Here is a 15,733-nt window from a genome sequence, read left to right as displayed (position 1 = left end):
TTTTCTGGAATTTTACAAGTTGTTTAAAGGCACAGTCAACTTAGTGTATGTAAACTTCTGACCCACTGGAATTGTGATACAGTGAATTATAAGTGAAAGAATCAATTGGAAAAATGACTTGTGTCATGCACAAAGTAGATGTCCTAACTGACTTGCCAAAACTATAGTTTGTTAACAAGAAATTTGTGTAGTGGTTGAAAAATTTGTTTTAATGACTGCATATATATATGTATATATATATATATACAGTTGAAGTCGGACGTTTACATACACTTAGGCTGGAGTCATTAAAACTCGTTTTTCAACCACTCCACAAATGTCTTGTTAACAAACAATGTACATATACACATAAATACATACACACACACATACATACCTTTTTTAGAATATACCTTTATTATTCCCTGCAAATCCTACCACCCCTCCCTGATTGGAGTAAACTAATAAACAATAACACTTATGCTTCTACCTTCAGTTTATACATATTAATAACATTCAGTGCATACATACACATTTTACAGACACAATCTTCCAATCGTTATATTTTGTTTATTTTTAGTCCTTCCTCTATTTCTGAAGTCCATCCAGTTAGATTTCTATTTGTAACTGTGCTATTTCACAACATTTCTGAACCTATATACATTTGACATATGTTTTACATTGTTTATCTTGTTATTAGTCCCACCCTTCAGCTCCATTCAACCCCTCCCCTCTATCTCTTAACACCATCCATATTGGATTTCTATTTGCCATATATTTTTCAACTGTGCTGTGATGCTGAACCTTTCTTTTCTCATAGCTTCTGCAGATTGTAAATTAAAGATAAACATTTTTGCAAAAATAATTATTATATTATTGATTGATTGACTATGACTTTTTAAATCACCCAGTATTGGTATCTGCAACGTTAATTCTAGGTAAATGCTGCAATTCTTCAGCCATTCCTGGACCTGTGACCAAAAACGAGCTACATACAGTACGGACAGTACCAAAATAAATGATCTAATGACTCTGCCTCCTCACAGCAGAATCTGCAGAGCTGGGAAGATTGTATCCCCCACATATATAACATTATATTGGTTGCAAGAATTTTGTATAATGATTTAAATTGAAACATTTGCAATTTTGAATCTGGCGTTGTTTTGTGTGTCAATTCATAAACCATGTGCCATGGAATGGGTACATCGAAAATCTCTTCCCAACTATTTTGCAATTTATATGGCACAGCTGTCAATTTTTAGGTCCTAAATGAAATTGGTATGTTTTTTTATTTAGCACAATTTTCCTTAAAACCACTTATGGTCTTTAATGCAGGGCCGACAGACAAGTTCATAGAAAATAAAAAATTGACAGTAAGTTTTGTTTAAAAGATAGATTTGTTTGGGCTCCCCTCAGCAGCCTCCACTGCTTAAAATAGATTTATTTCTGTGAAACGTATTGAAATTTCCCAGAATTTTGCAACCCTAGTCAAAATACTGCTGGCCCTCCTCTGCTCCTCTGTTCTTAGATTGTGAGTCTAACCAGCCCAAACAAATCTACCCATCCATTAGCAATCTTGATAATCATGGCCTTCAATATAACACAAAGTTATTTATCTTTATCTTTATTGGGGATCCCCATTAGCTGACGCCATGACGACCACTAATCTTCCTGGGCTCCATGAACACAACAAAACATAATTTACAATTTATATAGAAAAACTGTACCACAATTGACGGTAGTAGACAATACAAACATTTGACATGTAGACATTACAGACATCAGTTCTCGATTGGTCTGGTCAGGGTAGTTTGTTCAATTGCAGTTATGAAGTTATCATAGGTCAGGTAGCTCAGGGTAGATAAACTACCTCAGGGCATTATGCCGATTTACGCCTTTTGATTCATTCACTCATCCTCTCCCCAAATCTTCATCTTATTACCTGAGACAAAACATATTTTAGTAGTAGTCTAATCAGTCTCTGAGTTACAGAAGGGTCAGATGTGTCCAATCCTGTCTGCTCTTCACTGCCGTCTGCATGGTGATTGGCTGCTCTGTCGCCACGGAGATGGTGTGGTGTTGTGTAAGCGGTGGAGACGGGGCTCTTTGGTAATCACATGACTGAGGTGTTCTCTGTTGGGTGCTTTAAATTTACGCTGTTGCTTTCCAATTTCTTTCCAAGTGTTGTAAGATTCTGCTGGTTTCTCCTTAATTGACTGTTTTTGTTCAACAGTCTGATAGGTAAAGTACCTCGCTCACGGCTGGAGACACTAATACTAATACCAGCAATCTTCCGGACAACTTTTTACCTTTCCCATGGTGTAGTTGTTGCCAGCATGTTATCGCATGTTTTCGTGAGGAAGAATCGAGCTTGAGCTCCAGGTTGAATGGACAAACTAGACACATACGAATATATATCATATTTTGTGTTTGTGTCATCCTGCTTAGTGAAACTGACAGCGTACTGGTAAGTATAGTAAGAATTACTAGCATCGTTGTGATTGGAGTAGAATCCAACCCACGAGTTATAGAAATCAGTCTTCATTTTGGTGAAGGTCTTTTTGATGAACAGGCGAGCGCAAGCATAGCTGCCTTTAGTGTAGAGCTGCAGACTGGCGTCATAACCCTCTATGCCAACAGGAACCTTCCTGTCTGCGTCATCATACCGAGGCCCGGTAATGAAGACATTTGACTCGTCCTTGGAGAGGAGCTTGACCTGTAGGCCATGGTTAAGGTACTGGTTGCTGTCATAGGTTCCGTAGCTGCGCGTGCCAAGAGAGAGAGATAAGAGATTATTTCCATTGTTATTAAAGAGTGCCAGCATCACCCCCACATCCAGTAGGCTGTCAGGGACATTAGCCCATCCGAGCCGGGCGTACCCACTTTCTGTGGATTTCACCTGGAGCACAACAGCGTAGCACTCTGTGTGGTGGTCATTCACCACTGCCTCTTTCATTATAGCAGTGGACTCATTCAGAGTCATTCTGTCTGCTTCTTCAACCTTGTATGTGCTACTAGTGGCATAGCAGTTCTGTGTGAAGAGCATGGAGTCTACGTCATAGCCGGCAGCGTACAGAAATGCCTGTTCACTGTCCACCCTGTTATGGATGACGGTCCTGATCTCCCGCAGGAGGGCGGGGCTGATTTGGTAGGTGTTTTGGGGGTCATACTCACTGCCATGGGGGTCATGCCCACTGCTTCTTCGATAGTGCTGTGTTATGTAGACTGCCTCTAACAGCGGCCGGTCGGGGCTTGTTCTGACAACTATCCTGTCCATGTTCCTCTCTAAGTGTCCTGGGGTAAGGTAGTAGCTGCGAGTGACATAAGGATGGAGTGGGTATGATGTTGGTGTGTTGATATTCCCGACTGCGTAGTAACCCTGCATGTTCTGATCTTGCAGTGGTGGAAAAAGTTCTTCATAGTTATTGAAGTAATGGAAGCCCCAGTCTCCCATTTCTGGCAAGAACGTTGGTATGAGTACATCGTTGTTATCAACATATAGGCCGCCAGAGACAAAGTGTAGCAGCATTAGGCCATGACGAGGGAATCTGTTGCCAAACTCAATGTTCCTTAGGTCATTTATTGAGTTGATGACAGGTATGTCTGCAGACACTAAGACCAGTGGTAGCAACAAGAAGAAGATGCAAAGCAAGGCTTTTCTCTCCATGGTAATCCTGTGAGAGAGAGAGACAGACAGTATGATAGCAGGAGTACCTCAAGTCTTTAAAATGGATGGATTGATTGATTGCATTTGGAATTGATTGATTGCAACGGCGAAGGTGCATAAAGATGGAGGGATTCAGATATGACGTTTTTAGCACCACACACAGACCCACAAACTACTGCGCGCAAAATGGTTCAATGTGTCAATAAATCTACTTTTCCCATTTGTTCAAATTGGATCTATAATTAGGATCATGTATACTGTGCTAAAGCTGATACCAAAAACAGTAACACAGAGCAATGTATGGCAAATTTAGCAAATTAGGGTTTTGTGGTAAGTACATGGGAGTCGCCATCTTTGTTCACTAGTGATGGGGGAAAAAATCTATAAATGTTCATATCACAATAATATTTTGGGACAATATTATATTTATATACACCACCGTTCAAAAAATTTGGGGTGACTTAGAAATGTCCTTGTTTTTGAAAGAAAAACATTAATTTGTCCATTAAAATAACATCAAATTGATCACAAATACTGTGTAGACATTGTTAATGTTGTAAATGATCATTGTAGCTGGAAACTGCAGATTTTTTATGGAATATCTACGAAGTCGCTGTGGCGTACAGCAGGTCAGCCACCAGGGGGAGACTCGAGGCCTGGTGACAGATGGAGTATACATCACGAGGCGATGGCTCCATCTGCTGGACGTGCCAGGTCTCGACGGGCTCTCCGCCCAGGACTAATTGGGGCTGATTGGGGAGTTGGTGAGTAATCAAGGGCTGATTGCTCACCAGCTGTACAAGCCCCATAAAGCTGCCAGAAGGGGAGCACACAGGGAAGGACTCGGGGAAGTAAGGTGACTTCTGTGTAGTTGGAGACGGTGCCTGAGCTAAGATGAGGGAGTTTGTGTGCATGACAGGATACTGCAAGACCCGGAGCCCAGAAGACTGTGTCCCGGAGAGGGAGGGTCTCATGGGGGAGACCTATCCTTTTCTTTTGATTTATTATTTAATAAACACCCTTGAAACCGAGCAAATCATACTCTGTCCGTGTCTGATCTCTGTAAACGTCTTGACCAAACCCCCTGGTCTGCCACAGCGTACAGAGGCCCATTATCAGCAACATCACTCCTGTGTTCCAATTGCACATTGTCATAGTTAATCCAAGTTTAGCATTTTAAAATGCTAATCATGATCATTAGAAACCCTTTTGCAATTATGTTAGCACAGCTGAAAACTGTTGTTCTGATTAAAGAAGCAATTAAACTGGCCTTTAGACTAGTTGAGTATCTGGAGCATCAGCATTTGTGGGTTCGATTACAGGCTCAAAATGGCCAGAAACAAAGACCTTTCTTCTGAAACTCGTCAGTCTATTCTTGTTCTGAGAAATGAAGGCAAAAGGTGAGAAATTGCCAAGAAACTGAAGATCTTGAACAACGCTGTGTACTACTCCCTTCACAGAACAGTGCAAACTGGCTCTAACCAGAATAGAAAGAGTGGGAGGCCCCGGTGCACAACTGAGCAAAGGGACAAGTACATTAGAGTGTCTAGTGTGAGAAACAGACACCTCACAAGTCCTCAACTGGCAGCTACATTAAATAGTACTTGCAAAACACCAGTCTCAACGTCAGCAGTTAAGTTGCAACTCCGGGATGCTGGCCTTCTAGGCAGAGTTGCAAAGAAAAATGCCATATTTCAGACTGGCCAATAAAATGAAAAGATTAAGATGGGCAAAAGAACACAGACACTGGACATAGGAGCTCTTCCTAGAAGGATAAACTTGGACTAGCTAACACAACGTGCCATTGGAACACAGGATTGGTGGTTGCTGATAATGGGCCTCTGTACACCTATGTAGATATTCCATAAAAAATTGCCATTTCCAGCTACAGTAGTCATTTACAACATTAACAATGTCTTAATAACATCAACTTGATCAGTGATTTTAATGGACAAATAAATGTGATTTTCTTCTCATAGCCCAGGCCATCTTTATGTAGAGCAACAATAATTATTTTCAGATCCTCAGAGAGTTCTTTGCCATAAGGTGCTATGTTGAACTTCCAGTGACCAGTCAGTATGAGGGAGTGTGAGAGCGATGACACCAAATTTAACACACCTGCTCCCCATTCACACCTGAGACCTTGTAACACTAACGAGTCACATGACACCGGGGAGGGAAAATGGCTAATTGGGCCCAATTTGGACATTTTCACTTAGGGGTGTACTCACTTTTGTTACCAGCTGTTTAGACATTACTGGCTGTGTGTTGAGTTATTTTGAGGGGACAGCAAATTTACACTGTTATACAAGCTGTACACTCACTACTTTACATTGTAGCAAAGTGTAATTTCTTCAGTGTTGTCACATGAAAAATATTGACAAAAATGTGAAGGGTGTACTCAATTTTGTGTTTTTTTGTGTATATATAATTTATATATTTTTGCTACTGTAGGTTAAATATCTTCTCTGAATTAAGATTCTAAGTGCTCAATCGCTGTTAGGAATTTGCAGTACAATTCCTAACCGCACTCTTAATACAAGCGAGAATTTAGCAGAAAAGGGAACATCTCATTGTAATCAGATACAACAGATCTAAGATCATAAACACTGTTAAATATTTTACAATTCCTAACTGCACACAAATAATGAGAGTTTAAGAGAAAAAGTATCTATGCATTAGTAAATTCTTCTCTTACCGTGTTCCTGGTGATCCGTCCTCTGATCTAGTGAACACTGAACCACCTCACCTCCTTTTATAGCCCAGCAGAAGACTGACGTCTCCAGAAAAGGAAATGAGTCACACATTCACCCACTAACCTGGCAGACCGCTCAGGTATGTTCGTGTATGCAGCCAAGTTATAACCAGTTATAACATGCTGCAAGCAGGTTCACCTTTTTACACTTGAGCAGTGTTAAAAATTATTTCCCATTGTGGCCAATTTAATTGAATTCATACTGTTACTGTTTTTCGGTCACTCTGTTACTCAGCTGCATGTGTAAAGGGGTCAGAGAGAGTTATTGAGACATTATTTTACTGTAATAGAGGAGAAGTTAACCTTTCTAACCATACCCTTTTTATGTCTCAGCTCCTCAAATTGTGCGCAAAGCAGACTACTACGACAGGAGTATCAATGAACACTGATTCTGGTCTAGTCTGTGTTTTATAAATGATCAATTAGCATAAAACACAGTTCTACAAGGAATTGGCAACACGTTCTCAGACTGAGAAAAAATGTAGACCACTTTATTTCAACATCTGAACAAGGTGGACAGGCTGTCATGCTGTTCAAACAGTTGGAGACAGACAGAAGGGTGTGTTCTTCCTGGTTAGCTGGCAAAAAGGTCCAAGTTGGCTAAACTTGAAATAAGAAGATTAGCTGGCTACTCACTAGCACGTAGGCTTGTGCTTGAGTGATTGTTTGCGAGACATGTGTACATTTTCTATATTTCCTGCTACAAGAAGTTAGTTATTCTTAGTGAATGTGCATTATGCATTGTTCTGGTTATATTTGTAACAAAAATGTTATTTTCATAGACAGACTTGAAAGCCAGATGAGTGATTATTACATTTACATTTACATTTAAGTCATTTGGCAGACGCTCTTATCCAGTGCGACTTACAAATTGGTGAATTCACCTTATGACATCCAGTGGAACAGCCACTTTACAATAGTGGATCTAAATCATTTAAAGGGGGGGGGGGGTGAGAAGGATTACTTTGTCCTATCCTAGGTATTCCTTAAAGAGGTGGGGTTTCAGGTGTCTCCGGAAGGTGGTGATTGACTCCGCTGTCCTGGCGTCGTGAGGGAGTTTGTTCCACCATTGGGGGGCCAGAGCAGCGAACAGTTTTGACTGGGCTGAGCGGGAACTGTACTTCCTCAGTGGTAGGGAGGCGAGCAGGCCAGAGGTGGATGAACGCAGTGCCCTTGTTTGGGTGTAGGGCCTGATCAGAGCCTGGAGGTACTGCGGTGCCGTTCCCCTCACAGCTCCGTAGGCAAGCACCATGGTCTTGTAGCGGATGCGAGCCTCAACTGGAAGCCAGTGGAGAGAGCGGAGGAGCGGGGTGACGTGAGAGAACTTGGGAAGGTTGAACACCAGACGGGCTGCGGCGTTCTGGATGAGTTGTAGGGGTTTAATGGCACAGGCAGGGAGCCCAGCCATCAGCGAGTTGCAGTAATCCAGACGGGAGATGACAAGTGCCTGGATTAGGACCTGCGCCGCTTCCTGTGTGAGGCAGGGTCGTACTCTGCGGATGTTGTAGAGCATGAACCTACAGGAATGGGCCACCGCCTTGATGTTAGTTGAGAACGACAGGGTGTTGTCCAGGATCACGCCAAGGTTCTTAGCGCTCTGGGAGGAGGACACAATGGAGTTGTCAACCGTGATGGCGAGATCATGGAACGGGCAGTCCTTCCCCGGGAGGAAGAGCAGCTCCGTCTTGCCGAGGTTCAGCTTGAGGTGGTGATCCGTCATCCACACTGATATGTCTGCCAGACATGCAGAGATGCGATTCGCCACCTGGTCATCAGAAGGGGGAAAGGAGAAGATTAATTGTGTGTCGTCTGCATAGCAATGATAGGAGAGACCATGTGAGGTTATGACAGAGCCAAGTGACTTGGTGTATAGCGTGAATAGGAGAGGGCCTAGAACAGAGCCCTGGGGGACACCAGTGGTGAGAGCGCGTGGCGAGGAGACAGATTCTCGCCACGCCACCTGGTAGGAGCGACCTGTCAGGTAGGACGCAATCAAGCGTGGGCCGCGCCGGAGATGCCCAACTCGGAGAGGGTGGAGAGGAGGATCTGATGGTTCACAGTATCGAAGGCAGCCGATAGGTCTAGAAGGATGAGAGCAGAGGAGAGAGAGTTAGCTTTAGCAGTGCGGAGCGCCTCCGTGATACAGAGAAGAGCAGTCTCAGTTGAATGACTAGTCTTGAAACCTGACTGATTTGGATCAAGAAGGTCATTCTGAGAGAGATAGCGGGAGAGCTGGCCAAGGACGGCACGTTCAAGAGTTTTGGAGAGAAAAGAAAGAAGGGATACTGGTCTGTAGTTGTTGACATCGGAGGGATCGAGTGTAGGTTTTTTTCAGAAGGGGTGCAACTCTCGCTCTCTTGAAGACGGAAGGGACGTAGCCAGCGGTCAGGGATGAGTTGATGAGCGAGGTGAGGTAAGGGAGAAGGTCTCCGGAAATGGTCTGGAGAAGAGAGGAGGGGATAGGGTCAAGCGGGCAGGTTGTTGGGCGGCCGGCCGACACAAGAAGCGAGATTTCATCTGGAGAGAGAGGGGAGAAAGAGGTCAGAGCACAGGGTAGGGCAGTGTGAGCAGAACCAGCGGTGTTGTTTGACTTAGCAAACGAGGATCGGATGTCGTCGACCTTCTTTTCAAAATGGTTGACGAAGTCATCTGCAGAGAGGGAGGAGGGGGAGGGGGATTCAGGAGGGAGGAGAAGGTGGCAAAGAGCTTCCTAGGGTTAGAGGCAGATGCTTGGAATTTAGAGTGGTAGAAAGTGGCTTTAGCAGCAGAGACAGAGGAGGAAAATGTAGAGAGGAGGGAGTGAAAGGATGCCAGGTCCACAGGAAGGCGAGTTTTCCTCCATTTCCGCTCGGCTGCCCGGAGCCCTGTTCTGTGAGCTCGCAATGAGTCGTCGAGCCACGGAGCGGGAGGGGAGGACCGAGCCGGCCTGGAGGATAGGGGACATAGAGAGTCAAAGGATGCAGAAAGGGAAGAGAGGAGGGTTGAGGAGGCAGAATCAGGAGATAGGTTGGAGAAGGTTTGAGCAGAGGGAAGAGATGATAGGATGGAAGAGGAGAGAGTAGCGGGGGAGAGAGAGCGAAGGTTGGGACGGCGCGATACCATCCGAGAAGGGGCAGTGTGGGAAGTGTTGGATGAGAGCGAGAGGGAAAAGGATACAAGGTAGTGGTCGGAGACTTGGAGGGGAGTTGCAATGAGATTAGTGGAAGAACAGTATCTAGTAAAGATGAGGTCGAGCGTATTGCCTGCCTTGTGAGTAGGGGGGGGAAGGTGAGAGGGTGAGGTCAAAAGAGGAGAGGAGTGGAAAGAAGGAGGCAGAGAGGAATGAGTCAAAGGTAGACGTGGGGATGTTAAAGTCGCCCAGGACTGTGAGAGGTGAGCCGTCCTCAGGAAAGGAGCTTATCAAGGCATCAAGCTCATTGATGAACTCTCCGAGGAACCTGGAGGGCGATAAATGATAAGGATGTTAAGCTTGAAAGGGCTGGTAACTGTGACAGCATGGAATTCAAAGGAGGCGATAGACAGATGGGTAAGGGGAGAAAGAGAGAATGACCACTTGGGAGAGATGAGGATCCCGGTGCCACCACCCCGCTGACCAGAAGCTCTCGGGGTGTGCGAGAACACGTGGGCGGACGAAGAGAGAGCAGTAGGAGTAGCAGTGTTATCTGTGGTGATCCATGTTTCCGTCAGTGCCAAGAAGTCGAGGGACTGGAGGGAGGCATAGGCTGAGATGAACTCTGCCTTGTTGGCCGCAGATCGGCAGTTCCAGAGGCTACCGGAGACCTGGAACTCCACGTGGGTCGTGCGCGCTGGGACCACCAGATTAGGGTGGCCGCGGCCACGCGGTGTGGAGCGTTTGTATGGTCTGTGCAGAGAGGAGAGAACAGGGATAGATAGACACATAGTTGACAGGCTACAGAAGAGGCTACTCTAATGCAAAGGAGATTGGAATGACAAGTGGACTACACGTCTCGAATGTTCAGAAAGTTAAGCTTACGTAGCAAGAATCTTATTGACTAAAATGATTGAAATGATACAGTACTGCTGGAGTAGGCTAGCTGGCAGTGGCTGCGTTGTTGACTTTGTTGCAAAAAAGTATGTTAAACTATTTGTATAAAATAACAATATTATTAGTGTGTCTTATGGTTTTGGAAGGCTTATATTTAGCCTAGGTATTTAGCCTAGGTATTTAGCCTAGGACATACTAAGATCCATAATGTCTGAGAGAGATATACCACACAGCTGCACTCTTAGAAAAAATGTGACACGTTTTGATCACTTAATCACTTAATCAATAAAATTGATATCAGTAAAAACACTATAACTAAATGGTAGGTCTACCTTGTTACTTTCATCATCTTCCCTCATGAGGGATTAGAACATTTTGTAAAGATATGTGGATGTTTGGTAACGGAATGACCAAACACTAGGCAATACTTTTCAACTTACAGAAGGTAAAACATTTCTGAAAACTATTCATGATGATATTAGTTGGCAGGGGCCTTTACTTCAACATGATTGTGTTTTGATGTGTTTCTAATACCTTTTAAGACTTTTTCTAGCAGATATTTTTTGAGGCCCCTTTTCCATTTGTTTGAGATGGGATGGAAAATGGTTGAAATTTTTAGGATGGAAAATGGTTGAAAAATGTATGCCTTAAATTCCCCAAAATATAGTCTCAGCTTTCATTTGACACTAAATGGTATATGCTCCTATAAACTTCAAATGTTGGTGCTTATGTGTCCTTTTACATGGGAATTACCCTGAGCAGGGGAACAAGACCAAGGTGTCTTACCAGAGTAGCTAGCATTAGCTAGCTAAGTGAACATCTAACTATCTATGCAGCCACACAATGTTTGACACCACTCAAGATAATAAATACATTTCTCAAATCAAATCAAATCAAATCAAATTTATTTATATAGCCCTTCGTACATCAGCTGATATCTCAAAGTGCTGTACAGAAACCCAGCCTAAAACCCCAAACAGCAAGCAATGCAGGTGTAGAAGCACGGTGGCTAGGAAAAACTCCCTAGAAAAGCCAAAACCTAGGAAGAAACCTAGAGAGGAACCAGGCTATGTGGGGTGGCCAGTCCTCTTCTGGCTGTGCCGGGTAGAGATTATAACAGAACATGGCCAAGATGTTCAAATGTTCATAAATGACCAGCATGGTCGAATAATAATAAGGCAGAACAGTTGAAACTGGAGCAGCAGCACGGCCAGGTGGACTGGGGACAGCAAGGAGTCATCATGTCAAGTAGTCCTGGGGCATGGTCCTAGGGCTCAGGTCAGTTGAAACTGGAGCAGCAGCACGGCCAGGTGGACTGGGGACAGCAAGGAGTCATCATGTCAGGTAGTCCTGGGGCATGGTCCTAGGGCTCAGGTCCTCCGAGAGAGAGAAGGAGAGAATTAGAGAACGCACACTTAGATTCACACAGGACACCGAATTGGACAGGAGAAGTACTCCAGATATAACAAACTGACCCCAGCCCCCGACACATAAACTACTGCAGCATAAATACTGGAGGCTGAGACAGGAGGGGTCAGGAGACACTGTGGCCCCACCCGAGGACACCCCCGGACAGGGCCAAACAGGAAGGATATAACCCCACCCACTTTGCCAAAGCACAGCCCCCACACCACTGGAGGGATATCTTCAACCACCAACTTACCATCCTGAAACAAAGCTGAGTATAGCCCGCAAAGATCTCCGCCACGGCACAACCCAAGGGGGGGGCGCCAACCCAGACAGGATGACCACATCAGTGAATCAACCCACTCAGGTGACGCACCCCCTCAACAGATCTTTTTGTGTGGAGATTCACTGGAACAGCTTATGATGCAACACTAACAATGAACACTTTTCCAACTTACCGCCTTCAAACCGATGCAGCTAATTTCATAACACCATGATTGTGACAGCTTCCCACATGAAGCAATAGCACAAACAGGTCCATCTGGAATGAGGCTGGCACAAGGCTACTGGGTAACTTGTAGAATATAAATACTTTATTTTCCATTTTCTTTGTGAAGAACAGAAATGTGATTTTGCTTTCAACCCAACTCCATTGGAGGACAGTGGAAGTTGATAAAACTTCTTCTTCATTTTTAAAATGAAAGCCAACGTCTTTCGGCCCTTAGCGTTCGCCAACCCCATTGAGACGCAAAACCCGGTGGTAACAGTGTTTCCTAGCCTCAGAGCAGTGGGCAGCTGGGTGGAGGTGCTCTTATTCTCCACGGACTTTACAGTGTCCCAGACGTTTTTGAGTTTGTACTACAGGATGCAAATTTCTGTTTGAAAAAGCTAGCCTTAGCTTTCCTAACTGCCTGTGTATATTTGTTCCTAACGTCCATGAAAAGTTGCATATCACGGGGGCTATTCAATGCTAATGCAGAACGCCACAGGATGTTTTTGTGCTGGTCAAGGGCAGACAGGTCTGGAGTGAACCAAGGACTATATATATTCCTAGTACTACATTTTTTGAATGGGGCATGCTTGTTTAAGATGGTGAGGAAGGCACTTTTAAAGAATAACCTGGCACCCTCTACTGACGGGATGAGGTCAATGTCATTCCAGGCTACCCCGGCCAGGTCAAATTGAAAGGCCTGCTCACAGAAGTGTTTTAGGGAGCGTTTGACAGTAATGAGGGGTGGTCGTTTGGTCGCAGACCCATTACGGATGCAGGCAATGAGGCAGTGACCGTGGAGATCTTGATTGAAAACAGCAGAGGTGTATTTGGAGGGCGAGTTAGTTAGGATGATATCTATGAGGGTGCCTGTGTTTACGGATTTGGGGTTGTAACTGGTAGGTTCCTTGATAATTTGTGTGAGATTGAGAGCATCAAGCTTAGATTGTAGGATGGCCGGGGTGTTAAGCATGTCCCAGTTTAGGTCACCTACCAGCACGAGCTCAAAAGATAGATGGGGGGCAATCAGTTCACATATGGTGTCCAAGGCACAGCTGAGGGCAGAGGGTCGTCTATAGCAAGCAGCAACAGTGAGAGACTTGTTTCTGGAAAGGTGAATTTTTTAAAGTAGAAGCTCGAATTGTTTTGGTACAGATTTGGATAGTAATACAGAACTCTGCAGGCTATCTTTGCAGTAGATTGCAACACCGCCCCATTTTGCAGTTCTATCTTGGCGGAAAATGTTCAAGTTAGGGATGGAGATGTCAGGGTTTTTGGTGGTTTTCCTAAGCCAGGATTCAGACACGGCTAAGACATCCGGATTGGCAGAGTGTGCTAAAGCAGTGAGTAAAACAAGGGAGTAGGCTTCTAATGTTAACATGCATGAAACCAAGGCTTTTACGGTTACAGAAGTCAACAAATAAGAGCACCTGGGGAATGGGAGTGGAGCTCGGCACTGCAGGACCTGGATTAACCTCTACATCACCAGAGGAACAGAGGAGCAGTAGGATAAGGGTACGGCTAAAGCTATACGAACTGGCCGTCTAGCACTTTTGGGAACAGAGAGTAAAAGGAACAGATTACTGGGCACGATAGCATAGATTCAAGGCATAGTGTACAAACAAAGGTAAGGTAGGATGTGAGTACATTGGAGGTAAACCTAGGCATTGAGTAATGACGAGAGAGATATAGTCTCCAGAGACGTTTAAACCAGGTGATGTCCTTGCATATATAGGAGGTGGAACAACATGGTTGGTTAAGGCATATTGAGCAAGGCTTGAGGCTCTACAGTGAAATAAGAGAGTAATCACTAACCAGGACAGTGATGGACGAGGCATGTTGATATTAGAGAGAGGCATGCGTAGCCAAGTGAACATATGGGTTCAGTGAGTGGTTGGGCTGACTGGGGACACAGCGATTCAGACAGTTAGCAGGCCAGTGCTAACAAGCTAGCAGATAGTAGGCCGGGGCCAACAAGCTAGCAGTTAGCAGACAGGGGCTTGCAAGCAAGCAGTTAGCAGACAGGGGCAAGCAAGCAAGCAGTTAACAGACAGGGGCAAGCAAGCTATTAGTTAGCAGACCGGGGATAGCAAGTTAACAGAAGGGCCTTTAGGGGACGTCGCGATGGAGGTAAGTCAGTTTTTGCCTCTTCGTGCGGTGACTTTGATAGACCAGTCGTGGATTAGTATGGTTCCACGTAGCTCTAGAAAGCTAGCAGGCCGTGGTTAGCAGAATGGGCCTTCAGCGGACGTCGCACCTGAGGGTCCTGTTGGAATCCTCGGGCAGATTATGTCGGTATTCCAGTCGTAGAGGATCGGCGGGGTTCCGTGTCCCGTACCGGCAGTAGAAGGGGTCCGGATATTGTAGCCCAGGAGTGGGCTTCGGTCGTAGCCCAGGAGCTCTAGCTGGGCTAGCTTCAGGCTAGTTGGTGCTTGTTCAGGGATGGAAACACTAGCTAGGAGTAGTCACCCGGGATTGCGGTTAGCTAGTTGCGAAGATCCAGATGAAAATGTTCAGAGTTTGCAGTATGGAGAATCCATGGGTATGGATAGAAAATAAATATGTCCGTTATGCTCTGGTTTGAGTGAAGTTGTACGAACTGGTGAGAGCTTTCTGAGCTAAAGGTTAGCTGACCGCTAGCAGTGGTTTGCTGACTGATAGCTGTTAGGTAGTTAGCTGGCTAGCTTCAGTTGAGGGATTCCAGATCCGAAGTAAATAGAAATACTTTAGAAAAAACAGATCCACGCCACATTGGGTGAGGCTGGTTGCAGGAGAGTATTTAGAAGTTGAGGTTTAGGAAAATATTTTTAAAAGATATGCGAAGAAAAATATATAAAAAGATATATATAAGGGACACGACAGGACAAAGACAAATACGTCTGACTGCTACGCCATCTTGGAAGAAATGGTAGGTCTACCTTGTTACTTTCACAATCCTTCCTCATGAGGGAGAGATTAGAAAATGTTGTAAAGATATGTGAATGTTTGGTAACGGAATGACCAAACACTAGGCAATACTTTTAAACTTACAGAAGGCAAAACATTTCTGAAAAACTATTCATGATGATATTAGTTGGCAGGGGCCTTTACTTCAACATGAATGTGTTTTGATGTATTTCTAATACCTTTTAAAACTTTTTCTAGCAGATGTTTTTTGAGGCAGAAATCAAAGCCTTTGATTATTCCACATTTTTAGGGTGGAAAATGGTTGAAAAATGTATGCCTTAAATTCCCCAAAATATAGTCTCAGCTTTCATTTGACACTAAATGTTGGTGCTTATGTGTCCTTTTACATGGGAATTACCCTGGGCAGGGGAACAAGACCAAGGTGTCTTCCCAGAGTAGCTAGCATTAGCTAGCTAAGTGAACATCTAACTATCTATGCAGCCACACAATGTTTGACACCACTCAAGATAATAAATACATTTC

At 44.4% G+C, this 15,733-nt stretch overlaps 1 protein-coding gene across 1 annotated transcript; it reads right to left on the bottom strand.

Annotated features, from left to right (window-relative positions):
* Nucleotides 1-373: 373 nt before the first annotated feature.
* LOC135554065 (uncharacterized) lies at nt 374-6,394 on the bottom strand. Its single transcript, XM_064986085.1, has 2 exons — nt 6,345-6,394; nt 374-3,653 (listed from the first exon to the last, which is right to left on the bottom strand). The coding sequence occupies exon 2, from the start codon at nt 3,644-3,646 to the stop codon at nt 2,285-2,287; it is 1,362 nt and encodes a 453-aa protein (XP_064842157.1). The 5' UTR covers nt 3,647-3,653; nt 6,345-6,394; the 3' UTR covers nt 374-2,284.
* Between the last annotated feature and the right edge of the window lie 9,339 nt (nt 6,395-15,733).

The sequence above is a fragment of the Oncorhynchus masou genome, chromosome 14 (genome assembly GCF_036934945.1).
Source record: "Oncorhynchus masou masou isolate Uvic2021 chromosome 14, UVic_Omas_1.1, whole genome shotgun sequence".
Classification (NCBI taxonomy): Eukaryota; Metazoa; Chordata; class Actinopteri; order Salmoniformes; family Salmonidae; genus Oncorhynchus; species Oncorhynchus masou.
This window is presented reverse-complemented; position numbering and strand designations above follow the sequence as displayed.